This window comes from Ovis aries, chromosome 16 (genome assembly GCF_016772045.2).
Source record: "Ovis aries strain OAR_USU_Benz2616 breed Rambouillet chromosome 16, ARS-UI_Ramb_v3.0, whole genome shotgun sequence".
NCBI lineage: Eukaryota > Metazoa > Chordata > Mammalia > Artiodactyla > Bovidae > Ovis > Ovis aries.
This window is the reverse complement of record NC_056069.1, coordinates 56,797,871-56,825,614: the sequence shown is the minus strand read 5'-3', so window position 1 is coordinate 56,825,614 and position 27,744 is coordinate 56,797,871. Positions and strand designations below refer to the sequence as shown.

General features: G+C 43.7%; 1 protein-coding gene across 2 annotated transcripts in view; it reads right to left on the bottom strand.

Annotated features, from left to right (window-relative positions):
• The window catches only part of RETREG1 (reticulophagy regulator 1), a 157,272-nt gene that overhangs the window by 23,321 nt on the left and 106,207 nt on the right, over positions 1-27,744 (bottom strand). The window contains exon 1 of one of the 2 annotated variants that reach the window (XM_004017080.6): positions 22,784-23,039. The exons of the other annotated variant lie outside the window; for it this stretch is intronic. Within the exon in view, the coding sequence (XP_004017129.1) occupies positions 22,784-22,818 (35 nt within the window). The 5' untranslated portion in view covers positions 22,819-23,039. Of the gene's footprint in view, positions 1-22,783; positions 23,040-27,744 lie in introns of those variants that run through there. 2 annotated transcript variants of the gene reach the window in all.

Below are 27,744 nucleotides of genomic sequence, written 5' to 3'. Positions count from 1 at the left end.
ATCTTGGCAATTGTAAATAATGCTGCTATGAACTCTGGGGTGCATGTATCTTTTCAAATTAGAGCTTTTTAGAAGTTCTATTTAGATGACGTTTAAATAAAGTTTTAATAGAATGGAAGGATGGAAACAGAACAAAAAACTCACACCAAAGAAGACGATGAGAAGCTCAAGTAAAGGGGGTTCCAGACAATGTGAAATCAGAATAACAACTAATTCTTACAAGGAGCCAAGCACCATGCTGTGATGTTGAAAACTTACCATCACATTCAATCCTTACATCCAGCCTATGCGTGAGATGCAATTTATTATTCTGTCCTACGGATGAGGAAACTGAGGCTTAGATACATTAATTACTGAGGTCAGAGAACAAACACACACAGAATAGGAGACCTTCATAAATGAGAATGCTGATCACGAGAAGTGAGACACAGGAAGAACTTCCTGGAATGGAACTTGGCAGCATTTCAAAGATGAGTGGGAAAGAACGCTAGAGCAGTTAACACGGATGGATTACGGACTCCCAGAATGCTGAGCTATAGAACTAGAGACGCTGAAGAAGGTTCAGCTTCATCTAGGTTCCCAGGTGAAGCTCGGGACCCAGGAGTTTAGATTTCTATTTCCTCTCTCCACTGCTGCAGCTAATTATATTCCAAGACCCTCAAGTGATTCCATATCCCATGCCAAGTCTAATGACACCATGTACGATTTTTATTCATTTATCTGAATGCTTCTATATGTTACCTATCACAATATTTAGTGTGTATTCCTTTATATGTGGAACATAGGTGAAAAGGCTAAATAATTTGCGAACTAACTTTCACTTACATGGAATGTTTTAATCTTTTCTTCTTGGAAATGCAGCATTACTGTGTCATTGAAATTAGGTAATAAGGAAATAGGGCTCATTTATTCCAAACGTTTCCTGAACTGGCAATTGGTGTTTTGGGTAGAATTCCTTCTGGTAAAACCTGGGTCTTCATGCCATGGAGATCCCTGGATCCAGTCCTACCTTCTGTTACTTTCACGTGACTCACGAGCACCAGTGAGACCCATGCAGACAGGACTGGGGCCCGTGAAGTCATCCAGAATGTGAAACTCCATGAATATTCATCTTGCTATTGGGACAGAAGGATATGTTTGTTGCTGTTGGGCAATGTCAACCCATTAAACAATATTTTTAGCTATTGCTGGTTTCTCTCAAACACATGAACAAGTACACACACACACACACACACACACACACACACGCACACCTTTCTACTCACTTGTAAGATTTTCCATATCGCTAAGCCCTCATATTACAATAACCACTTCCAAAGATCTTTAGAAGAACTGTCAAACTACCTCCAGAGAAAATACATTATTTTACACTTTCTGGTTTAATTTTAACCCATACGGATTGGAAGTTGAAGCTGAACCATATTTTATAGAAAGTTAATACATCGACATCCCATATATTGACAAACTTTTGAAGGAGGGAATTTGTTATAACCTAAACTGTCACCTAGCAGCTGAGACAAATAGCTGCTTCACCCATCACACCTATAAATAAACTTTGGCCCCGAGCCCTCCATCGCCCTGTCGTTCTCAGTTGGTGACTAATGGTCTCATGTTCTCTGTTGGTAGTGAACATCTGTTGATGTTAACTACTGCTGAATTTTTCTTAGAAAGGTCAGTCAGTCTCCAGTTACAGATCTGGACATTTCTTAGTGCGATGTGTTATGACTGTTTTTAATCCTCCAGATCCACGGCGTGTTCCCCTGCATGCCGGTGTGTTTGCGCGTGAGGGTGCGTAGGCAGAGAAACAAAATAAAAAACAGGGATTTGTTTCCCTGCACAAACACTCACAGAATTAGAACCATGACAAAGCAAATGAGATATGTCAACTGGAGGATTAAATAAGCAAACATGAGATTAAGAAATTATATAGCACTCCATGTGAAGCCCTCACTTTCTCAGATCAACGAGCCACGTGGACATCTTTCTACCCTGCCAGGCACCACTCGGAGGCCCACCTGAGTGTGGGCTCTTCCTGCCCTGACAAGCTGGGCCTCACCTCCCTCCAGGCAACTTGGTGTTTTATTGGAGCTCTTTCTCTCTTTTTATACCACGTCACCAAGGAATTAGAGATCAGCCACTTTGTGAAACTGCCCTTCCTTCCACCTCAACTCTGCCTTGCCACTTCCCCAGGGAGTAGAGATCATCAATGATCAATTTACCAAGGCCTTCTGGAATCCTGGCATTTGGTTGCTCATCACATTACTTTTGGAACAAAAAAACAAAAAACCTTCTTTGTATTGGGGTATAGAGATTTACAATGCTGTGATAGTTCCAGGTGAACAGTGAAGGGATTCAGCCACACATATGCATGTATCCATTCTCCCCCAAACTCCGCACCTCAGTCCAGGCTGCCATATAACACTGAACAGAGTTCTTTGTGCTATACAGTAAGTCCTTGTTGGTTATCCATTTTTAATACAGCAATGTGTATGTGTCCATCCCAAACTCCCGAACTATCCCTCTCCCCCTTCTTCCTACTCCCCCCGCCCCAAAACCATAAGTTCCTTCTCGAAGTCAGTGAATCTGTTTCTGTTTTGTAAGTTCGTTTCTATAATTTCTTTTTAGACGTCCATCACACTACTTCTTGTATGATTCTAGCTTCTATGAACAGATGCCCGCAGTAGTTATTTTCCAGCGTTTTCAATTTTGTTAATTTTTCAACAAGTAGACTTTCCTAAGCCGAGGGCATGAACAATTTAAATTCCATTACAAGCTCCTAACAAGCTCCTACTTGAGACCTTCAAGAAAGTCAACACCCTTTCATTTGTAAACACTGAAATCTGCTTTAATAACTACCCCTGAGGAAAGAAAAGGTTTCTACTTTATCCCTGAAGGACAGACAATACCTGAGAACCAGGAAACATTCTCCAAAGAAAACAGAAATTGTTCTTGGGAAGCATGTTTGCTAATTCAGATATAAGCCTTTCTCTCCATTCTGTTTGATATCTACATTTCCAGTGAAGTACCATCCAGGATTTACTATAGTTGGAGTCAAAAGAAAATGTCCCCTCCCTGCTTTTTCTTAAAACAAACAAAACCCTTTGGCCTAGCTGCATGAAGCCTAAGCTTCTGTGACAATACTGAAGAATGTATTTCTTATGGTGCAAAATTTTTCATTAACTGTATAGTTCCTCATTTTGTTTTTTGAGAAACCTTAGCCATAGCACTGGGCTGGAACAGGTATATACAACTCAAACAGGCTCAATGATGATCAAGTTCCTCCAAGGGGCATTTTTTTTTTTATAAAGGTCAATTAACATCAATTTTGTTTTGAGAATTTGTTGGCAGCCTTTGTGTTAAAGGGATACCTTGGAATATGGCAAATGGGAAGTCAGTGGCTACCTATCATTGAGGTGTTTATCAAAAATGCTACACTGCTGGGACTTTCCTGGTGGGCCAGTGGTTAAGAATTCACCTTCCAGTGCAGGGGACATGGGTTTGGTTCCTGGTCAGTGAACTAAGATCCCACCTGCCATGAGGCAACTAAGTTCAAGCACCACCACAGAAGAAGTCCAAGCACTGTAATGAAGAATATATCTCACTATGATTATACATATATTTCTTGTCCCTTATATTTCTTCTGCTTTTTGCTTTATGTATCTTCGTTTCTTTGTTGTTAGGTGTCCTATGGTTTATGGTGTCTATCTTCTCTGTGAATTGTACCTTTCATCTTAAAAGTAGTCATCTTTGTTTCATTTAAAAATAAATAAATTTAAACAAAACAAAGAAGACTCAGCGCAGCCACACACACACACACACACACACACACACACACACACACACACACAAATGCTACACTGTTAAATCACAGGCCCCAGTCTCACCTTAGGTCTTTAAAGAGTGAATTTCCCATTTATTGTCTTTTAAAAACCAGTAAACAATGTTGATGATTCCTACAAGAAAGTGTGGGGAAGGAAACGGAAACCCACTCCAGTACTCTTGCCTGGAAAATCCCCTGGACGGAGGAGCCTGTTAGGCTACAGTCCATGGGGTTGCAAAGTCAGACACGACTGAGTGACTTCACTTCACTTCACTTCATAAGAATGTGCCCTACCAAGAAGATCACTGTTACCAGTCATAGAAAAAACGAGAGTCGCATTATGATGTCTTATTGCTTGCCTAACTGGCCATCAGCCTCCCTTAAAAGCAGATTTTTAACAATGAGCTACTGTGTGGATATTGCATGTTTTAATGGTGAATGAGTACAAGGCCATATCCAAGAGCAGCATGGTGGAAGGTGGGGGTGTGTCTGGCATGAACTAGAAAGGCATATGTGGTGGGAGGGGAGGAGAGGTGGGCCTGGCACAGGCTACCGAGGAGCCATATTTTGTCGGGGGAGGGGGTGCAGTGGTTGATGCTGTGAAGACAAACTTCAGAACGTATTTCTCCTAGTGATAGCTTTCTTAGGAAAAGAAAAATTCTAAAAAGCAATTAACACAGCCTGTCTGCTTTTAGAGAGTTGTTATAGGAATGTATTTCCCCTACTTTATCATACACAGAGCAGCAGTAAGAATCAAGCTGATACAGAGAAGGAGAAATAACATATTACATCCTTTATATGTGGAATCTGAAAAAAAATACAAAAGAACTTACTTACAAAACAGAAAGAGACTCACAGACTGAGAACTTAATGGTTGTGAGGGGCCAGGGTGGGGGGAAGGATGGGGCAGAAGGGATAATTAGGGAGTTGGGGATGGACACGTACACGCTGCTATATTTAAAATGGATAACCGACAAGGATCTACTGTGTAGCACAGGGAACTCTGCTCAGTGTTCTGTGCCAGCATGGATGGGAGGGGAGTTTGGAGAAGAATCAGTTCAGTTCAGCCGCTCAGTTGTGTCCGACTCTTTGCGACCTCATGGACTGCGGCACACCAGGCTTCCCTCTCCAGAGTCTTCTCCAAGACCACATGGAGAGGAATGGATACGTGTATATGTATGGCTGAGTCCTTTTGCTGTTCATTTGAAGTTATCACAACATTATTAACTGGCTTATCAGCTAGACCCCAATACAAAATAAAAAGTTAAAAAAAAAAAGAATTTGGCTGATAATGAACTAAAAAGGAGTTACCTTCAGTGCATTTTTCACCACCTTGATAACTGTTATTGTTCATTTTATACCTGAAAAGTGAAGGGGTTTCTGCAAACACTTTATTTAAACATTTCCCCCAACATTTCATTTCCATTCACAATAATAACTTGCTTAGAAGACCTTACTCTTAAAAATTCATATTCCCTTGTGCAATGTAGTTTGATGCAAATAAAGGAGACTGGAATGATCTAGGCTGAACTTCATGCCAGTGAGAGAGGTGCCTGCCATCTCCGCCGTTCCCTTTCATCTTTGCAGACACTCACGGCTGCCTCCAGAATGCAAATTCCTTCTGTGGTGTTCAGGAGAATCTAAAGGCTGCCACAAGCGATTTCTGGGTGGATAAACTGCCAAGCCAGTACATTGGAGAACACTTGCTTGCCCAATATTGTAACCATTTCTAGGAAGCTACCGACACTGAATCAGATCTCCTAGGAGAGTGTGTGTTCACACCTCCCCAGCTTGCTTGGGCCCCATGTTGTTGGCCAAAAAGTTTATTCCAGTTTTTCCATAAGAAGTTATGGGAAAAATCTGAACACACTCTGCCCAATATATCCATACCCATTACTCCTTTCCCTCTAGGTCACTGTTTACTGGACTGTCTAGTCAGTAAAACACTACAGGCCTTCATGTTTTTACACACAGAATGTATAATGCATGTTCTGCTTGTACTGTATTGCAGGGGAGCAAAATCTGCCACCTCAAATTGTGGATTATTTTGAGCTGAAAACAACCACGGCCCAAAAAACTCAGGAAGAAACTTTGACCTTCTCCCTAAAAAGCCTAAAATAATGAGATAGAGGGCCTGTCCCAGGAACCAAGAGATATCGAGAATATCAGAGATATTTGAGAATCAGAGATATCTGTAAAGAACATGATCCGAGCATGGTGGGAGAAACTCGGCAGGCCTAGAGAGCAGAGTCCACTCTGTGCCCCACTGCTCTGCAGGCCCAGCCAACCTTCACTTACCAAGCATTTGCTTCTGTTAAAATGTATTTGGTCGTGCCAGGTCTTAGCTGTGGCATGTGAGATCTAGTTCCCTGACCAGGGATCGAACTTTTGCCCCTTGCACTGGGAGTGTGGTGTCTTAAGCATTGGACCATCAGAGAAGTCCCCAGACATTTGCTTTTCTATCTCCATGTCAACTGCCTTCTAGCCTTAAAAGTCCAAAACCGCTACCCTCAACATTCTCTGTGTCCTTATCTAAAGATGGTAGTTAAGATGAATGTTTTGGCCATTGTGGAGAGTTACTCAGTTCTCCTGAGTAACTGTATGCACATGCTAATAAACTTCTGTTTGATTTTATCCTGTTAATCTAGCTCATGACAATTTGATTCTCAGACTGGCCAGAAGTACCTAGAAGAGTTGAGGAAAATTTATTCTTCCCCAACACTATAATATAGTTACATGAAATAAACTTGATAAGAGCCTGAGTAAGGTGAAATAGCTCTTTGATCAGCCTTAATCGTTTACTTTTTGTTGAGTCCTGCCCCAAGGCCACAAGTGTGAGGCCTTGTACCAAGGCCACAGAAGCGGAGCCCAGAACCAAGGTTGTCTCTGAAGCAGGCTGAGCCCCTTTGTGACTGTTGCCAAAAACCCTCTTGATCATCACGAGCAGGCTTCCTGACTCATATTAGGCAAAAATGCCCACCCCGGAAGTCACCCTATGGCATCCTAACCAATCTTCTCATGCCAACCTTCCAGCAGGAATTTACCTTGTCTTGACGCTACAAAAATTGGCTACTAACCCTCACAAAGTGTTGACTCCCCGTGGTCTGTCAGGAGGTTGGCATGCTGCATTTGCAGTACCCTCAGTATCTCTGCCTTTTGCTTTTAATAAACTCACCCCCTTCTGAAATGCTCTGTGTCAGCAAATTCTTTTCCAACCCACACTCGGATTGCCTTAACACTTTTTCCCATGTGGAACCATCCAGAACCACAAGGACAAGACTGCTGCGACACGGCATGTAACTGGGCCTGGACATTCCCAGGGTGGTCTCCACCCAGTTAAGTAGGTCAGTAAGTGAAAGTGAAAGTCGCTCAGTCATGTCCAACTCTCTGTGACCCCATGGACTATACAGTCCATGGAATTCTCAGGCCAGAATACTGGAGTGGGTAGCCTTTCCCTTCTCCAGGGGATTTTCCTGACCCAGGAGTCGAACCAGGATCTCCCGCATTGCAGGTGGATTCTTTACCAACTGAGCTATCAGAGAAGCCCTAAGTGGATCAGTAAAGTGGTGCTAATTCATCCTGAGCTCCATGCAAGTTCATCATCCTTGGAGAGAGTCTTAAAGATAACGGGTCTTCAGGGAACTGACCACAGCCAAAATAAAACCAATGGAGGCAGATGGTCAAAGAAAATCATCTATAATAAAACAACATGATGACTATTTTAAACAAATATGCACTGAGGGAGAGAGGGAGATCTTTTAATCGTTGTCTTGAAAGATATTCTGTTTAGAATTGTATGTTGATCAGGGCTGAATTTATCATGCACATTCTTTTTTTTTTTCCCTAGCTCATGCTACCATGCATTTTTAAGAAATGGAAATGATAGCTCATCAAAATGTTGGGTTCTAGAAAAGGTAATTGCTTCTATAGACAGATATATGCCTTTGCTTCTCTTGTCATAAACAAAAGCCTATACCTTCTAATCTATGTACCTTTTAACAAAACTACCTCGTACTGACATGGTCTGAACAATCCCTGTACATAGCGTAATCACCAGACACCCCAGATGCTAAGAATATGATTAGGTTCACTTAAAAATTAAGTTTATTTTGAATATATAGCCCGAGAGGCCAAGAATGAATCAACTCTGTTATGAAGGGACTCTGGAATCATAAGAGGAAATGAAATTAATGTTCTTTTAATGAATTATGCTAAAGAATGCACAGCGACCCCAGAAGTCACTGGGGAGCCATTCTGACTACTCCCAGGAGGAACTCGGGTTTCTATAAACTAAGGAACTGGACCAGACTGGATATTAACTGGTTTTGGATAATATTTAGCCTCCTTTGAAATATCTCAGGGATTCAGAGGGTTCATGGGCCCCAGGTTGAGTACAGCTGGATTCGATCATCAATGATACCTTCAGTTCAAGGATTTTATAATCCATCCACATGTTTACCTGAACTCAGGAAAACTCTAGATATGTCCTCTACTTTCATGAAATAAACGTTTATTTTCTACTACAAAGAGTCGACTTAGAAACTGACATTAACTTTAGAGAGAACTGTTTAAAGCTGACAACGTCCCTTAACACATCCCTGGTGATACCAATGGGAAAAAGAAACTCTGCCATTAGCTATCAGTGACCCATCAAGTACTGACATCAAAGTGTCAGATCTCGGGCCAAGAGAGGTTCCCAGCAAACAGACCTCCTAATAAGCTGTGAGGGTCCCATCTGCTTCCATTCTCTGAGGCTGTGAGGATATTAAAGATGTAAACTGTCCATATCTGTGGTCCTAGGATGGAGAAACCTAAAACCGTATAAGGAATTTTATGAGTTGGAGCAAACTCTGGGAGATAGTGAAAGACAGGGAAGGCTGGCGTGTTGCAGTCCACGGGGTCATGGAGTCAGACACAACTGCGCGACAGAACAACAAGGAAGGTTCATCTCTCCTTACTGATTTCCGGGCCGGGCCCTGGGGACCGCAAGGCCAGAGCAGACACCCCATCCAGCCAGCCCACCCTCTACAGACTCAGTCAGCTGGACCCTCGAGCTGGTCCCAGGGCTCCAACCTTCACTGGTTTGTTATCTTTCTTTTCCAAAGTTGCTAAAACATGTGAGTCGAAATGCTGTGTCTGGTCAAAGGAGGACCTCTGATTTCACTGGAAACATTGATCAGAAGATGGCAGAGATGAGGGTCAGAAGGCAAAGGCAAATTTTCCAGAAGCAATGGGTGGTCTTTACTATCAGGGCCTTAACTACCTGGGAGTAATTTAACTTCCTATCTTAGATTTTCATCATGGGGATTAAAAGAGCAAACACAACCCACCTTTATCTGTTGCAAACCATGGTCACTTTCAAGCTACTTTTTCAGTATTAGATAACTTCCCTATTCCAGTTGTTGTTATTATTGTTTAGTCCCTAAGTCATCTCCGACTTTGCAACTTCATGAACTCAGGCTCCTCTGTCCATGGGATTCTCCAGGCGATAACACTGGAGTGGGTTGCCATTTCCTTCTCCAGGGGATCTTCCTGGACCTGGAAGGCAGGTGGATTCATTCCACTGAGCCACCAGGGAAGCCCTATCTGAGCTCGTGGAGATTATTAACTCTCAGCCATGCTAATGAGAAGTTGGTATGAATATCCTTAGGCTCAGGGTAGAACTTGAATGCTGACTAGAGACTGGAAAACCAAGCAGTATATTTGTGGGTCAGTCAATGCAATCCAGTAAACACTAATGTTTGCATATGTGCTGTGGGAATTATAAATGTGCCAGTTGAATTAGGGCTTAGAACAAGACTGGTGTTCTGGCATAAAACACATCCTAGTGAATTAATAATAATTTCTTGTTTCATTTATTTACAGAGGAACGAGAATTTAGTAAGTCAAACAACCCACATAAAGGATCATTCTCAATTTTTATGCCTATTTCCCATGGACCTTTTTAGTTGTTTGTCCACTTTTTAAAAATAGTATTATTACTTTGTAACTGGCCCTTACTGATTCTAATACATTTAACTTAATCTTCATAAACAGCTGTATGTATTAAGAGATAAGTTTGCCTGTTGTGTCAAATGTCAAAGTGACAGGGGTTTAAACAAGAAAGCACTTCTTTTTTCCCTCAGGGACAGCAGAGCACAGTGGTCCAGGGCTGACATGAGATCTCTGTAATGTTGAAGACCCAGGTTCTTTCCATCTTGTTGCTCCATGTTCTCAACATCAGATAGCCATCCCACGGTCTATGGGGTGGAAGCAGAAGGCATCCCCTCTCCCTTTGAAATCACGACCTGTAAGTTGTATCTGAAGCTTCCAAGCACCTCCCACTGGCTGGAATGTAGTCACATGGCTATGTCTGGCTGCATGGGAGCCTAAGAAATATAATTAAATTGCTGGAGGCCATCTTCCAGCTGGAACTTGAGATTCTTATTACCAAAAGAAAGGAAGTCAAGGATTTGGGGACAGCCAATAGACTCTCTGACAACAATACTCCTTTTGATCTTACTTCATCAGTTTATTATAATTTATAATTAAAATTACGCGATTACAGTAGTGACAACAACGGCTATTAAGAGATTTGAGAATGAACACATGACTCAGAATGCCGACAAACAGTGGAAGCTGTTATACCCTAGAGTGGAGGAGACAGACGTGTTCTGGAAAGGGCCAGAGAGCAAATATTTGGGCCTTGCTGGCCAATCTGTCTACACAGCTCTGCTTCACAGCATGAGGGCAACCACAGACAGCCTGCAAACGGAAGAGCATGGGGTGTCCCAGGAAAATTAGATTTATAAAAACAGGCCGCGGGTGAATTTGGCCTCAGGGCTTCACTGAACTTCTGGGTACTACGATGATAAGGATCACTGATTAGCCCAGCGAGCCAACCAGGAACCATTCAAAGGACTTCTAGTCCAAGGGTACCTTCCACTTATTGTGCACATACCAAATGTGAGGAACCACATGTTGTTGTCATTAAATCGTGTCTGACTCTTTGCGACCCCATGGAGTGTAGCCTGCCAGGCCCTTCTGTCAATGGAATTCTCCAGGCAAAAATGCTGAAGTGGGTTACCATTTCCTCCTCCAGGGATCTTCCCAACCCGGGGATCAAACCCCTATCTCTTGCTTCTTCTGCCTTGGGAGGCAGATTCTTTACCTCTGAGCCACCAGGGAAGCCCAGGAACTACATTAGGAGCTTGGTAACATTTTCTCTAATCCTCACAACCATCTGACAAGGTGGACTAAATGCCCCCATTTTCCAGATGAGAAGGGGACACAACCAAGAGCAGCAGCCCTCAGGATCTAAACCCAGGTCTTTTCAGCTCCAACCCACCAGCCTCTCAAGCCTGTGGTTACCAAAACAGTCCTTTTGTTAATGAAATATAAGCACACGGTTTGTCATATTACTGGTTGAAGCTGGTGAATGCCAGATTTGACCTGTCAAGTATTACAGTGAGAAAAATTTCCTCCGATCTTAAAATAGTCCTTGTCCCAGAAGTTTATCCAGGCCTTAGCAAAAGGCATCTAACCTTCAGACTTTTCCCTAGGTGAAGCTGCTAAGCTTCAGAACCCTGGTATCTAATGGAGTGGAAAAGTCAGGTGCCATAAATATCACTGAAAACTTTTAGGGTCTTTTAAAGCTTATCTAAATAAACAAAGATTAGACCCCAGCCCCTCTAACTCCAACCCCGACTCCTCACCCATGTGCAGTGGGCTTCATACACATAACCACTCTACCCTCCCCAAGTACAGCAGACCGTGCTAATTTGTCATCATACTCTTTCTAGAATCTTCCCAATGAGGCCTCACAATCCCGTCAGAGCTCCGGGCCCCATTTCCAGTTTATATGAGTTGGCATCAGATGATGAAGTCATTTGCCACCAAACCCTCAACACTTATGGAACAAACCGCCTCCTATTTTCCCCTCTGCAGTGCCCAAAAAAGGAATTATATGTTTCTTCCTTTATTGTTGCTGCCAATGTCTGTTGTATCTTAGTTTACTGAGCAAATCTCTTCTTGTTTCAGCAAGCAAGTCAATTAAGTCTAGGTTTATAATCTATTGATGTGTGTATTCCTATGTCTCAAGTCTTCCTTCATACAAACAAACACACTTCTAAAAGGAAGTTTCCATAGTATTACAAAGTGGGGAAACTATGACTATTTAGAATTCACATTCACTTTAATCACTTTGGAAGGAAACTTATCTACTACTTATGTAATAAGTTACTCCAGAAACACTGAGTTAATTTCTTAGAGAAGAGAGCCACGTTTAAACATATATATGCCACATAACGGGCTTCCCTGGTAGCTCATATGGCAGGAGCTACAATGCAGGAGACCTGGGTTCAACTTCTGGGTCAGGAAGATCCCCTGGAGAAGGGAATGGCAACCCACTCCAATACTGTTGCCTGGAGAATACCATGGACAGAGGAGCCTGGAGGGTTATAGTCCATGAGGTTGCAAAGAGTAGGATGCAACTGAATGACCAACACGTTCATGCCACATGATTAATGAGTTCTGCAGAGAATACTCCCAGTAGTAGATGCTAATAATTCCCCCAAACATAAAACACATCTGTAATCCCCTCATCTTCTCTGGGCTTCCCTGGTGGCTCAGTGGTAAAGAATCTGCCTGCCAATGCTGGAAACACAGGTTCAATCCCTGGGTCGAGAAGATCCCCAGGAGAAGGAAATAGAAACCCACTCCAGTATTCTTGCCTGGGAAATCCCATGGTCCAAGGGGCCTGGTGGGTTACAGTCCATGGGGTCGCAAAGAGTTGGATATGATTGAGTGACTAACAACAACAATCACAACCTCTTCTCTGAAGATGGAGTCTATAGGCATGGTTTCTACTGGCATAATGTGAAAACGCTCTGACAGATGGGCTTGTTTTCCTTTAAAAAATAAAACACTTGCTTAGAGTTCAACTAAAACACTGACCAGGAGATGTTCCTTCCTGAGTCACGGGATAATACCGGTGCATGGCTGCTCATTCAGTTTCAGCGAGCAAAGAGGCTGCATCTCGCTGGTAATTACAAGCTGACGCCTCTGATGCACCACCACAAGTGGGTATCTGCCCAGCTCTGGGGAGCCAGTCTCCACCCTGGAAACACAGCAACCCATCATAAATCAGAGTTACAGAGAAGAGCAGGCAGGTGGGGGCCTCAGCCCTTCTCTCACCTCATTCTGTATCTCCCCTTCCAAGGAAGACCATGTGGGTTGGTGGCCCCTCTCCAGACGCTGCTGAATCCACAGAGTAGCATCTTTAGTAGCCTTCCGTGGCACTGTGCCAGTGGGTGACAGTCACGCCCAAGGCAGGGCAACCCTGCAGAAATGAGGTTGTGGTGTGGGGGTAGGGGGCAGGTAGGGGAGCGTGTTCTGCCCAGAGGGCTCATGGGAGCCTCCTTCTAAGGGTCCCACGTGTGTCCTCCTGAGCACTGAGCTTCTGTGTGCCTCCTGGGAACAGCCAGGACACGCCCTATCCCACTGTTTCCCAACGTCTGCAATGGGACAGTATGGGACCTAGATGTACTGCCGTGTGTTGCTACATCCAGGCTTTTGGCAGTTTGGGAGGAAGAGGTGGGTGAGTACCATGAGTGAGAAGGTAGTTCCTGGACTGAAGGCACCAGGGAAAGGAGACTAGAGACAGAACGGATGCAGGAGAGGATGAGAGAGAAATTAGAAAAAAAAATGCAGGGAGGAACGGCTCAGGTAGAATCGTCCTAACTGATCATCTCTCTCACAAAACTGGATGAGATGAGGTCACTCTGGCTGAAGAACCAGAAGCCAGGACTCCCCCAGGAGGTCACTTTTATTTTCCTATTCAGAGTTCACTGGTGGTTTCACAAGAACAGCTGGAGAAACATCAACAGAGTTAACTCACTTCTGCCTGAAGGTCTTTCCTCTGACTTTGGGCTGGTTCTTATTATACGCTCTTACTAGGCTGTGATGTGGCCAACCGGCCCCAGAAACCAACTGAAACTCCTTGATTTTATTTGAAAGAGCAATGTGATTGCTGAAGAAAACTTCTGATTTTCAAAGCAACCTTCGTTTAAAAGACTGTAAGCGGATGCCCTATTTTCTCAAACACAAAACTGAGGCACTGAATTTCTTTCCCCTTAACTTCAACCTATAACTGACCTTCTCCAGTACTGAGTCCTTTTTGTCCCCTTGTCTAAAGTTTAAAACTGGGTGAGTGGCACATTTCATTTTCTGTTTTTTTATACATGTTGCTGTTGTGTCCGACTCTTTGCGACTCCATGAACTGCAGCACGCCAGGCTTCCCTGTCCTTTGCTATCTCCCGGAGTTTGCTCAAACTCATGTGCACTGAGTCAGTGATGCCATCCAACCATCTCATCCTCTGTCGCCTCACCCCCAATCCATCTTACTCACTCAATATCTACTGCTCAGAATTGGCCCCAGACAAAATTTAACCTCTGTTGTCCCCTTCTTCTCCTGCCTTCAACCCTTCACAGCATCTTCGTGTGTGGCAGAGGCTATTCCCTTGATAATTACTTTATCTCACTCTGGTCCAGAAAGGATTTGAGGTCGCTTATAAAAAATACATAGTGAACAAGGGATAAATAAACAATTCAGGGAGCAGAGCCTGTTAGTCCACAGGCTGTATTTGTATAAAACGGTGCACCTTTTCCAGGAGATGAAGCGTCACTCCAGGGCACAGGGCTTGGGGGTAGAGCCTAGGATGGACGTCAGTGGCCCCCACCTCCACTGACTCTCTCAGCTGGATGCCTTGAATACAACCCCTGCAGCCGTGGGGCCTGTGGCCCTACAAAGGAACAAGACTAAAACGCCTGATGGGAGAGGAAATAGAAGAGCCCAGGGGAAGAAGAAGATAAAGAAGTACATCTGGAGGGTCCCACATACCATCTAGAAGTGAGCTGTGATTTACCCCAAAATGGCTAAATCAGAGATGGAAATATGATTGTTTAGAAGAATCATGGTGCCCATAAGATTAAAGCAAACCACTTAGACAAGTGGGCTTGTCTGGTGACTCAGGCCACAAAGAATCTGCCTGCAGGGCAGGAGGCCTGGGTTCGATCCCTGGGTCAGGAAGATCCCCTGGAGGAGGGCATGGCAACCCACTCCAGTATTCTTGCCTGGAGAATCCCATGAAAGGAGGAATCTGGTGGGCTTCCATCCAGGATAGCAGAGTCAGACACAACTGAGCGACTACCATACACACACTTAGACAAGGGACGACACGTGCACTGAACTCCCTCCTGTGGGCACTCAGTTCTCTGTTGGATGCACAGGGCAGACATCCTCGTTCCCCCAAGAAAGAGTAAGTACTTTGACTCAACACAGGTCACTGGCGTGACACACTTGCTTACCTGGGTTACATCAATCCCACGAAGAATCAAACAATGTGGACTGAACACACACCCCACTGTGGCCCTATCTAAACCGACCATCTTGACCAAACCAAACAGGAACAGGCCAATTCTGTACACACGCAAGGGTGAGTCCACCATCTAGAGTGGATGGATTATACACATTGAACACCCTCTGCATGGATCATGACCAGCAAGCAAAATATTCCCAAAGATGAAGCCACAGATGGTTGAGGTGTTTTCACTTAAAAGTGATCTATTCTATGTTCCCTAAGGAAGTATATAACCTATGCAAGTATTATTATCATTAACTCTTTCTTGAGGGCTTACGATGAGCCACTTATAAAGCTAAATATTTAATGTGGATTACCATATTTCATCTATAAGACAAACTGATAAAGGAAGTATTATTAATCCCCATTTTAATGATAACAAAATGAAATTCAAAGATGCCACTCAGCTAGTCATTGGTGAAGTTGGGATTTGCAGCCAGAACTGGAAACAGCTTTGCATCATCGCACAGACCATGTCTGCACTCTACAGAGGAGTTAAAATAGTTAAGTGTTTATGTGTAAAAATGTGAGCATCAACAAACTAAGAAGTTATTCTATATAAAAAAGTCACCAAGAAACCAGACCACTGGAGCATTCCTCTTAGATGTCACTAGCCTGCAATTTTTTTTAAAAGCTGAAGAGGGAGCCAGACTATAATTTTTACCATCGATATCTTTCAAATAATAACTGATAACATTTTATAAAAATCAATAGTAAGTAAACAAGTTTTCCCAGTCTACAAGTTTTAAAATAAAAGCCCCCAAATTCATTGACATTCTTCCCAAGGAAAAATGGGGTTCATGTCCTCTTCCTTCAAACTGGGATTGACTGCTTGACCAGTAGGACATGGTGGGAATGATACTTGGACAGTTTCTGGAACCAGGCCTTAGGAAATTGGCAGCTCAGACTTCTTAGCCTTAGATCTAAGCATTCTCCTGAGAAAAATTAAAGTGGTATACCTTACTCCCATTTATATATGACAAAATAATCTTGAACAAAAGAGTAATACTAATAAATGGGAGAAATTCAAAGGTGAGAGTATTAAAAAAGGTTCCCCAAATCTTTAATGCCATTGAGAGGTGCTTAGAAGGGGAAGAAGCAACATATAAAACTGTGTGTAAAATACATAATGATTGTAACTTTGCCAAGAAAACCTGTCCAAGGAAGTGCTAGAAAAGACAGAATATAATACAACAACCCCCCCCCCTTTTTTTTTAGGGTAGTAAGATTATGATGGATCCTTTCTTACATTCTTTTTTGCATTCATTTTTCTCTCATACGGTTTTGGTTTCCCCAATGAATAGTCATAACATCTTTAGTGGGAAAACCTTGCATATGGGGTTTTGGTTCCCAGATGAGCCTGTGCCCTCCCATGCCTTCTATGGGAATCCGATTTCTACCATATGGAGACACTGAGTGGCTCCAGACACAGATTTGCCCATGAAGAGACAAACAGCTGGGAGTAAGGGTGGCCTGAACAAGGGGACAACCCCTCTGTCAGAGACAGCTTCTCGCAGCAGCCTGGGGACAGGCCTCTCGGTGGTCCGCCACACAACAGCTGTAGCCCTCCTCTGGCAATGGAAACCAAGGCCACCTTCATCATCTTTTAAGGATTGCAGAGAATGAGTTACCCTGTGTTGATAAAACAGAAATGAGTTTCAACAGGGCTTGACTACCAGAAGCTTACTGGGGAGCCGTGAGGGTTTGGGAAGTTAACGGTTTGTTGACTGGTGAGTAAAGGTATCACCACTAAACACACTCTCTTGCAACAAGGACTGATCACATTTTTCTCCAAGCTCTTAATCAATTTCAAATATTAGCCCAGCTGGGTCAAAGCAGGATTTCGAAAATGCTAAACATTGTCTATGCCTGAGAGATATTTTCCACGACCGCATCAAAGGGTGGAAGGAAAATAAACCATTCATTCCTTTGACAAAGCTTTTCTGAATGTCTAGTATGCCTTGAGGATATATAAATGAAGATGGAGCAGTTTTTAATAGAATTAAAGGCTGACTCTTGCACTACTGACTACTAGGGAAGGCTGAACTTGGGCTTCCCTCACAGCTCAGTTAGTAAAGAATCTGCCTGCAATGCAGGACCCCGGTTCCATTCCTGGTTTGGGAAGATCCTCTGGAGAAGGGATAGGCTACCCACTCCAGGATTCTTGGGCTCCCCTGGCGGCTCAGCTGGTAAAGAATCTGCCTGCAATGCAGGAGATCAGGCTTCAATCCCTGGGTTGGGAAGATCCCCTGGAGAAGGGAAAGGCCTGGAGAAGCCCATGGACTATGTAATCCAAGGGGTCACAAGGAGTCGGACAAAACTGAGCGACTTTCACTCCACGTGCACCACTTGTACGTTTCGGCTGACCCTTGCAGGTTTGCAAGAACCAGTTTTTCCAATCTCCTTTGAACTGACCATATGAGGGTGGTTTGAAATTGACCACTGTGGTTGTATTTACATCACAGGAATCAACAAATGCTAAAGAACAGAGAGCTGGTTGTTGAACATTTACCAACACACCACTGACTACAAGGCCCAATGAGAGGATCCTATACACCTCCCCCTCCCACCTCCAGCCACCCTTCTCCTTTCTCCAAGTGTGCTGACCACAGTAGCCTTTCTAAGTGATCAGCCCACGCTGTGGGTCACCACCATATAACTATGCACGTGTCTGACTGCACAGACTCAGGAGGCAGCTGTCTGCCTTCAAACAGCAACTCTTTCACTTAATGGATGTGTGACCTTTATTTTTTAACTTCACCTCTCTGTGCTTATTTCAAAACCAAATGGCAGGCAGCACAAGGACTTTGGCAGGCTTGCAAACGCTGAAATATACTTGCTCAGGGAACCCATCTCAACACAAAGCTTGAGCTGTGTGTGGGGGGCGGGGGTGGGGGGTGTGCACTGGTCAGACTTCTTTGTGAGGCTTTTCTCATTCCAACTTATAAACTCAGATATGTCCTTAAAATGAGCATTTTTACCTTCCAAATTCATATTTCTATGAGAAATTTGAAACCATGTTAAGGTCCTGAGATCAATTCATGAAAGCATGTATCACCTCATGGCATCTCTCAAGTATTTAGGAGGCCCCCCCCCGGCCCCTTGTCTCAGACCCTTCCCTACCTTCTCATGCCCTTGAGGACCATCCAAGCCCCTGCCGAGGCCTAGGAAGTGCTGCAGACTTGGTAACTCTCTCTCCTAGTCACTGCTCTTTTCCTGTCTGTCTGCTTCTAACGGGTGTTGGGCTTCCCACGTGGCTCAGAGGTAAAGAATTCACCTGCCAATGCAGGAGAAGCAGGTTCAATCCCTGGGCCAGGAAGATCCTCTGGAGGAGGAAATGGCAACCCACTCTAGTTTTCTTGCCTGGGAAATCCCAGGGACAGAGGAGCCTGGCCTGCTGCAGTCCATGGGGTTGCAAAGAGTCGGCCACGACTTAGCGTCTGAGCACACACACACACAGGATCTTGACCCGAGCTGGGTCTCCTTCCTGGGGAACTTACACCTCCACGTGACCACCCCTTCACATCTCAGCCCCAAAAGGGCACTTCGTCAGACAGGCGTGCTTAAAGATTCTCTCACCCTACACGCCCACCAGGTCATCTCCCACAGGACCATTCTTATATTTTATTCTAACCCTTATTATTAGAAGTATTTTTTTTACTGATTTTTTAAACTTGTGAAGTCAATCACCCCCATTCAGACTGTGTGCTCCATGAAAGCACAGGCTTAAACCATCACACCTAGCACAGCCATCAGCTTAGATGCAGCTTGATTAAACACGCCCCAAGTGAACCAGGGGACACATTCCACAAGAATAATCTCTTGTGGAAGGGCTTCTGTGGTAAAACACACTCGGAACTCAGTCTGGTTGGCCTGGGGTCCACACCCTTCAAGACAGTTGCAACAGAAAAACAGAAAACCGGTTCTTCTGACCACATGCATCCCGCCCCCCCCCCCACACACACACACACCTCACTGGGCTACTGAAGACACCCCAGGGCCCGCCTGCTACCTCCGGGGGGTGGGGCCCAAATGAGGCGAGAGGTGGGATAAGGGACCACACAGTGCCCAGCCCCCGGCGCAAGGAAGACTCTCCTGGCGTTCCTTGATCCGGTGTGCCTCCCTGGCCGTGGCCCTCCCTCCCTTCTCCTTTGGCACTGACACCTGGCTTTCTGCCTTCCCCACCCAGCATTGGAGTGGCCTTCTCTCACACCCTCTCCCCTCATCTCCTGACCTTGAAACTGGCGCGGAGTCTTTGGAGGTTCTTACCGAAAGGGCTTATGATTGGCGATGAGGGTCTCTCCCCTGCCTCCCCAGACCCCCGGTGGCTGTGTTCATGTGAAATCCACTGGTGAATGTTCCACACTGTGTCAGGCCCGCTAGACCACAGCCACACAGCATCTGCCTGTGCAGTGCCCTAAGCGTGCATCTGGATACCCTCATGAAGTCTCCCCTCGATTGCTTTCCACTGATGGAATTCAGGGTTAGCTCACTGCCAGCTACAGAGCCACTCAGCAAATTCCAAAATGGGACTAAAATAACATGAAGGAGCCCTAAATTTGGGACTCACCCAGAACCTGCTGCAATCAAGCTCCAACAACACATTTTGTCAGCAGATTCGAGACTTACAATAGTTATTTCTCTTTCAGGAGTGACACCAAAGGGCACGTCCAGTGACATTCCATCTCAAATTTAGCAAGAGTCAGGAAGCAACAGTTAGAACTGGACATGGAACAACAGACTGGTTCCAAATAGGAAAAGGAGTACATCAAAGCTGTATATTGTCACCCTGCTTATTTAACTTCTATGCAGAGTACATCATGAGAAACACTGGACTGGAAGAAGCATAAGCTGGAATCAAGATTGCTGGGAGAAATATCAATAACCTCAGATATGCAGATGACACCACCCTTATGGCAGAAAGTGAAGAGGAACTAAAGAGCCTCTTGATGAAAGTGAAAGTGGAGAGTGAAAAAGTTGGCTTAAAGCTCAACATTCAGAAAACGAAGATCATGACATCTGGTCTCATCACTTCATGGGAAATAGATGGGGAAACAGTGGAAACAGTGTCAGACTTTATTTTGGGGGGCTCCAAAATCACTGCAGATGGTGATTGCAGCCATGAAATTAAAAGACGCTTATTCCTTGGAAGGAAAGTTATGACCAACCTAGATAGCATATTCAAAAGCAGAGATGTTACTTTGCCAACAAAGGTCTGTCTAGTCAAGGCTATGGTTTTCCTGTGGTCATGTATGGATGTGAGAGTTGGACTGTGAAGAAAGCCGAGTGCCGAAGAATTGATGCTTTTGAACTGTGGTGTTGGAGAAGACTCTTGAGAGTCCCTTGGACTGCAAGGAGATCCAACCAGTCCATTCTGAAGGAGATCAACCCTGGGATTTCTTTGGAAGGAATGATGCTGAAGCTGAAACTCCAATACTTTGGCCACCTCATGCGAAGAGTTGACTCATTGGAAAAGACTCTGATGCTGGGAGGGTTTGGGGGCAGGAGGAGAAAGGGACGACAGAGGATGAGATGGCTGGATGGCATCACGGACTCGATGGATGTGAGTCTGAGTGAACTCTGGGAGTTGGTGATAGACAGGGAGGCCTGGCATGCTGTGATTCATGGGGTCGCAAAGAGTCGGGCATGACTGAGTGACTGAACTGAACTGAACTGAACTGAACTGAAAATTCCCTCTCATGTAATATTTTACTTCTTGCCTGGCTCTAAACATCCCCTCTGTCTGGGGTGCCCTTTCTAACTCTCTTGCACAGATACGGTAGAAACAAACCGTACGAGGCAAAGCAAAGTATATTCTATAGAAACCACCAGCTGCTGAGAGGATGTCAGCAGAATAAACAAGGAGAGGCAGGGGCACATGACTTCAGAGCAGTGCGAGGGTGTTTTCCACTTTCCACAAGTTATTTTCTTTGGGAATAATTATTATTAATAGATATACATGCACTGTGTATACAGGGCTCCCCTTCTTGCCTGTTTACCCTGTAACCAGTAAAACATTCTCAGAAAAAAACTGATGTTTGTTTAGTTTACATCATAAACTGCTAGTTCAAAGTATTTATAATTAGCCACAATTAATTATGATTTAATTTAATTGTGGGAATGTTACATTTCATTAAGGCAATCTTTATTACATTTCTGCCAAGCCTCTCCCTTCAGTCTCTGAAATGATCAGGCCCCCTAGATACTTCTTACAAGTGTTCAAATGGTTTATAAATACATTCCATTCACAAATATTTATTAAAAATGCCTAATTTATGCAGTTGTTAGGAATGCCATGATGTAAAGTGAAAAAGGGAAAGTCCTGCGTTCAGAAATATTAAAATGTCATAAAGGGGACACATACAATCCCGGTAGATCACCCATCATCTCAAACCAAAACTGACATTTAAATGTCTCTGAAAATATTTTCTTAACTATTTAATCAATTAGTCTGTGTCCTAAATCTAGGCACATGTATGATTGTCATCTTCAAGCACTTGATTTGATGTCTCCTTTTATATAGAAATCTCTTTTAATAGGCAATTAAACGTGAATTTCATGTCCCCTCTTAGGGGCTGGGAAGGAATCTGGAAGAAAATGAAAACTAGAAAACTAAAGACAAAAGTAGCTTTTAAGGACATGATTATAGCTATATTATAGTACACACACACACACACACACACACACACACACACACACACACACAATCATACAACTATGGCTGAAAAGGGATGCTCATACAATGACCAAAAAAATACTGTGTTATTCTTATTCCTAGAGATTTACCAGTTTCTGCTTTCTTTGACGATTGGCAATAATCTCTTGTCCTTTTTTATGACAAGTTTCTTTCTACTTTTTCACATACAAATTTCAATGACCCGAATCAGAATTCCAATGACACCAATTCACACAGATTTTCACACAGTGCAGTGGGGCTAGAAATGGAAACTTTCAGTATGGACGCAAATTATGTTCATATTAATAGGAATAACTACCTGCTTCCTTTCCCATCTCTATACCCCTTCTTAGAGCCAGGTATTAATAAAATATTTGGTTAATGTCCTGCATATGGAGGCCCCAATGATCATATTTTCAAAGACAAGAACTACAGTTTTTTTTTTAAGTGTTTAATATAAAAATGGGTATATTGGTCTAATAGTTAACTTTTAGAAATGTTCAACAAGTCTTTAAAATACAAGCATTTTTGCAAAATGTTCACTAGCTTAAATTTCTAACAACTACCACGTGAAGTTAAAAATGAAACATCAAAAAACCCCAAGTAGACTTTACAGGGTGTAGGTCAAAGCACTTTTTGATAATTTCAGGCTGTCCCTTCCTCGTTCAAGAAAAGTGCTTACTGGCATATGTTTCTAAGGGTATATTCTGTTAATTTTAGGTTTCTCTCTTCGTGCTAAAGAAAATTCCCTTTCCTGGAATTAAAGGGTTTGCACTCCTTTTTAAATTTTAATTTCAACTACCTTTTAAATTAGTTATAATTTTTTAAGAAAAGATAACTGGCATAGGAAATAAACTCAAGGAAAAAGTACATACAGATCATTATTACCTTTTGCCTGGTCCAAAGTCTTCACCTTCAGGCATTTCTGCCCTTTAAAAATAATAACCTAGTGGAGAAAGCTGCAGCCCTTCTGTGCTACGGCAGTTTCTTCTCTGCACTGATAATTATCAGGAGGGGGAAAAAAAAAACCCAGTAGTGAAGTTCTTTCCTTTTTGGAGGAAAGCACTCCTCCCCTACTCAGAAAGTAGGTGTTTACAAACTTCCGAAGCACCAGCCTGCCTTGAATGAAGCTGGGAGCCGGGTTATTAGGACTGTCCCCTTCTAAATATAAACAGGTCACCTCTTACTCTCGGGACCGTGACAAGCAGCTGGGAGCAAAGCGCTGCCTGGCTGTCCAGCATTTTCGCTCCAGTCCCGTGAGGAGGTGTCACCGCCCAGCTATTAACCTTTAGTGGGATGACTTCACCGAAGCCAGCCTACCCTTTCTTTTTCCTGGTTTTTTTTTTTTTTTTTTTTTTTCCTGGCATTGACAAGGCACCCCTCCGAAGGGCAGCGTGGCCACCGGGGGAGCTTCAAACTTCAGCCTGGGCTATCAGATCTCCAACTCACAGGAGGGGCTGGAGGGCGGAGAGCAGATGGGCAGGACTGCAAGAGCCAGAGGCTTGTTCGCTCTGGAAACACTTAGCCACTCAGGAAAAAGATCACTTCTGTCACACACACACACACACGAAAGGGTTGGGGGTCGGGGGGAGATACTGATACTGATACTGATAAACAGTAGTGTTTGGAGCGATATTGTTTTGCAAGAAAATCTTCCTTTGGGTCATCTAGATTTCTCAACACAGAAGTAAGCACACAAACATGAGCCTGTGAGTTCCTTTGGGCAACAAGGTTTCTTCTGAGGGACCTCCCTCTGTCATCGGGGAGCAGCCTGACACTGGAACGTGGCTGAGCTGTTGGCCTGAGATGTTTTGATAGCTTGGCCCCTCATCACATGCATGTGTGCGTGCCAAGTTGCTTCAGTTGTGTCTGACTCTTTGTGACCTACCCCATGGACTGTAGCCTGCCAGGCTGCTCCGTCCAGGGGATTCTCCAGGCAAGAATACTGGAGTGGGTTGCTATACCTTCCTCCAGGGGATCTTTCTGACCCAAGAAAGGAACCCATGTCTCTTACATCTCCTGCATTGGCAGGCGGGTTCTTTACCTCCAGCACTACCTGGGAAGCCCCCAATATCATACACAGGTCATCGATCACCAGGTACCCTCATTTGCTACAACTTTTAGGTGAAGTCGCTCAGTTGTGTCCAACTCTTTGCAACCCCGTGGACTGTAGCCTACCAGGCTCCTCCGTCCAGGGGATTCTCCAGGCAAGAATACTGGAGTGGGTTGCCATTTCCTTCTCCAGGGGATCTTCCTGACCCAAGGATCGAACCCACGTCTCCCGCACTAGAGGCAGACGCTTTAACCTCTGAGCCACCAGGGAAGCCAACAAAAATTACTTCGTCCTGCTTTCAAAAGAGCTGGGCAAAACGTTGAGATCCCTTTAGAAATGTAACCTGAAAGCTTTGCAGAGAAACTTGAAACCATTTCTTTTCCTGGTTGGCAAAGTAAGGCCACAAGTAAGATCTAATTATTAAGAAACAATATATTTTCTTTAGATGAATGCATCTCAGGGTTCACTGCAGCACTGTTTACAATAGCCATGTAAACAACCACATTTAGGACATGACCTCAATGTCATCTGCAGATGAATGAATAAAGTGGACGTGGTACATACATCCAATGGAGTATTACTCAGCTGTACAAAATAATGAAATAATGCCGCTTGCAGCAAGATGGATGGACCTAAAGATTGTGTGAAGTATGTCAGAGAAAGACAAGTATCATATGATATCACATATATGAAATCTAAAAAAATTGTACAAATGAACTTATTCACAAAACAGTCACAGATGTAGAAAACAAACTATAGTTACCAAAGGGGAAGGGGGAAGGGACAAACTGGGGAGATTAGGGCTGACATATTCACAGGGTGTGCGTGTGCATGCGTGCTAAGTCACTTCCAGTGTGTCTGACTCGGTGAGACTATGGACTGTAGCCCGCCAGGCTCCTCTGCCCACAGGATTCTCCAGGCAAGAATGCTGAAGCGGGTTGCTGTGCTCTCCTCCAGGGCATCTTCCCGACCCAGGAATCAAACCCACGTCTCTTTCGTCTTCCGCACTGGCAGGCAGGTTCTTTACCACGAGCACCACCTGGGAAGCCCAATATACACACTACTATATGTAAAATAGATAGCTAATAAAACCCACTGCATAGCACAGGGAACTCAACTCAATACTTTGTAATGACCTATATAGGAAAAGAATCTAAAAAAGAGTGGATATATGCATAACTGATTCACCTTGCTGTACCCCTGAAACTAACATAACATTGTAAACCAACCATATTCCAATAAAAACTAATTTTAAAAATAAAAACAAAATGGTACACTTTTTTTAGTATTTATTTATTTTTAAAATTAATTACTTTATTCTAATTGGAAGCTAATTACCCCACAATATTGTGGTGGTCTCTGCCATACATTGACATGAGTCAGCCACGGGTGTACATGTGCCTACCATCCTGAACCCCTTTCCCACCTCCCTCCCCATCCCATCCCTCTGGGTTGTCCCAGTGCACTAAGCTTTGAGCGGCCTGTTTCATGCATCAAACTTGGACTGGTGATCTGTTTCACATATGGTAATATACATGTTTCAATGCTATTCTCTCAAATCACCCCACCCTCTCATTCTCCCACAGAGTCCAAAAGTCTGTTCTTTATATCAGTGTCTCTTTTGCTGTCTCACATACAGGGTTGTCATTACCATCTTTCTAAATTCCATATATATGCATTAATACACTATATTGGTGCTCTTCTTCTCTGACTTACTTCACTCTGTATAATAGGCTCCAGTTTCATCCACCTCATTAGAACTGATTCAAATGAATTTTTTAAACAACTGAGTAATATTCCCCTGTGTATATGTAAAACGATACACTTCTTAAAATATGTGTTCCATTGTCACAGGATTAGTCATAGGTATTCCCAGCAATATCTCTATATTCAATGTACACTTAATAGTCACAAGTCTCTGAAGTGATTTCTAGAGTATAATGCAGAGTGGAAACAAATATTGTCTACTTTCTTTGAGGAGTATTAGCTATTTTGTGACAGAAGCATGTTGCAATTCAAGACAATCCTTCAGTATTCCACACAAGACCTAAAATTTTAGACTTCAAAGGCTAAGGGTAAGTTGCTGTAGTTACTCAAATACATAATTCAAATACTGTTGACCTTGGAAGAAAACAGTCATAAGCAGAGTTCTGAAGATCAGGGTATGCCTGAGCCTCCCAGGATTGGCGCAATGTGCTGTGTTAAAAATTCCAGGTCTAATGAAGTGAAAAATTCATGAGAATATTACCCATGCAACTATTTCCCTTGATCAACCACAATGCTAATTCTACGTTCTAATTCTCTAACAATTCTATCTCATTAATTTTTACTTTTTTAAAATTCTTATAAGTTCCTCTTGTACTAATTTCTTGAATATCTATGTATGGCTGTTGCTGAACTCAGCTGTGGATGACTACAGAACTGACCACTAGATCCCTGAAACCAGTCTCACAGTTTTAAAGGACAATTAACTGATCAGTGTGAGAAGTGAATCACTCATTACTACCATAAAATATCTTCTTTAATTTCCTTTAACATTACCTCCTTTAAGCATGCCTTCGTGCATTTTTGAATTTCTTGTTCCAACTGTAAACTCCCCTTTCAGGATATTTGTGTTAATTTCTGAAATTCACAGGAGTGAGGAGGGAGAAAGTAATGGCACAGATAACAAACTCCAGGGTGCAGAACACATGGCAAGGCTTCCTCGCCCCAAAAGACACCTGTGGTCCTACAGGGGATTAGGATGCCCAGGGTCCCCTCATCATTACCAATTCAAAATCTACTGGGTGCTCGAATTTAAGGTCTCACAGAATACAGACATGGGAAAGACCCTGAAGGGCCACGAAAGCCATCCAAGACTTTCAGACGCTGGAACTGGGGCCCAGCAGTGAGGTGAGCTGCTGGGGCCAGAGCCAGCAACAGCCTCCAGTCCTGAGGGCTCTTCTCATTCCTCCGGCTGAACAGATGGCAGAGCCTCTCATTCCGGCAAAAGGGCACCCAGACGGCCAGACACGTGTACAGTTCAAGTTCTCTTATACCCATACTCTTTTGAAATTCATATGCGTTTAATTTTAGTAGTATATTTTAAGCGAACATTTCCATTTTCTCTTGCTGTTTAATCACACAGTATTATGGCCTAAGAAAATAAATGCCATTTCAAAGCTAAATGTCCACTTTTCTTTTTTAAAAAAATTTAAAAAAAAATTTTTTTTTTTAAAACTTCGGCTGCACTGTGTCCCTATTATGGTGTTTGGGCTTCTCTAGCTTCTGCACTTGGCCTTAGTTGCTTTGCGGCACGTTGGAACTTAGCTCCCTGCTGCTGCTGCTAGGTCGCTTCAGTCGTGTCTGACTCTGTGCAACCCCATAGACGGCAGCCCACCAGGCTCCCCCGTCCCTGGGATTCTCCAGGCAAGAACACTGGAGTGGGTTGCCACTTCCTTCTCCAATGCATGAAAGTGAAAAGTGCAAGTGAAGTCGCTCAGTCGTGTCTGACTCTTAGCGACCCCATGGACTGGAGCCCACCAGGCTCCTCCGTCCATGGGATTTTCCAGGCAAGAATACTGGAGTGGGGTGCCTTCTCCGTTAGCTCCCTGACCAGGGATCAAATGGGTGTCCCTGATTACAAGGCAGATTCTTAACCACTGGACTGCCAGGGATGTCTTTTTCCACTTTTCTTAATGCACTTTTTCTCTCCACACAATCACTGGTCTGAGAGCTTTGTTTTCCCCATCATTCCTACAGCGGTGTGGACTGAGACTCTGGAACTTTCAGAATCAAGAGGAGGGACCCTCCCTCT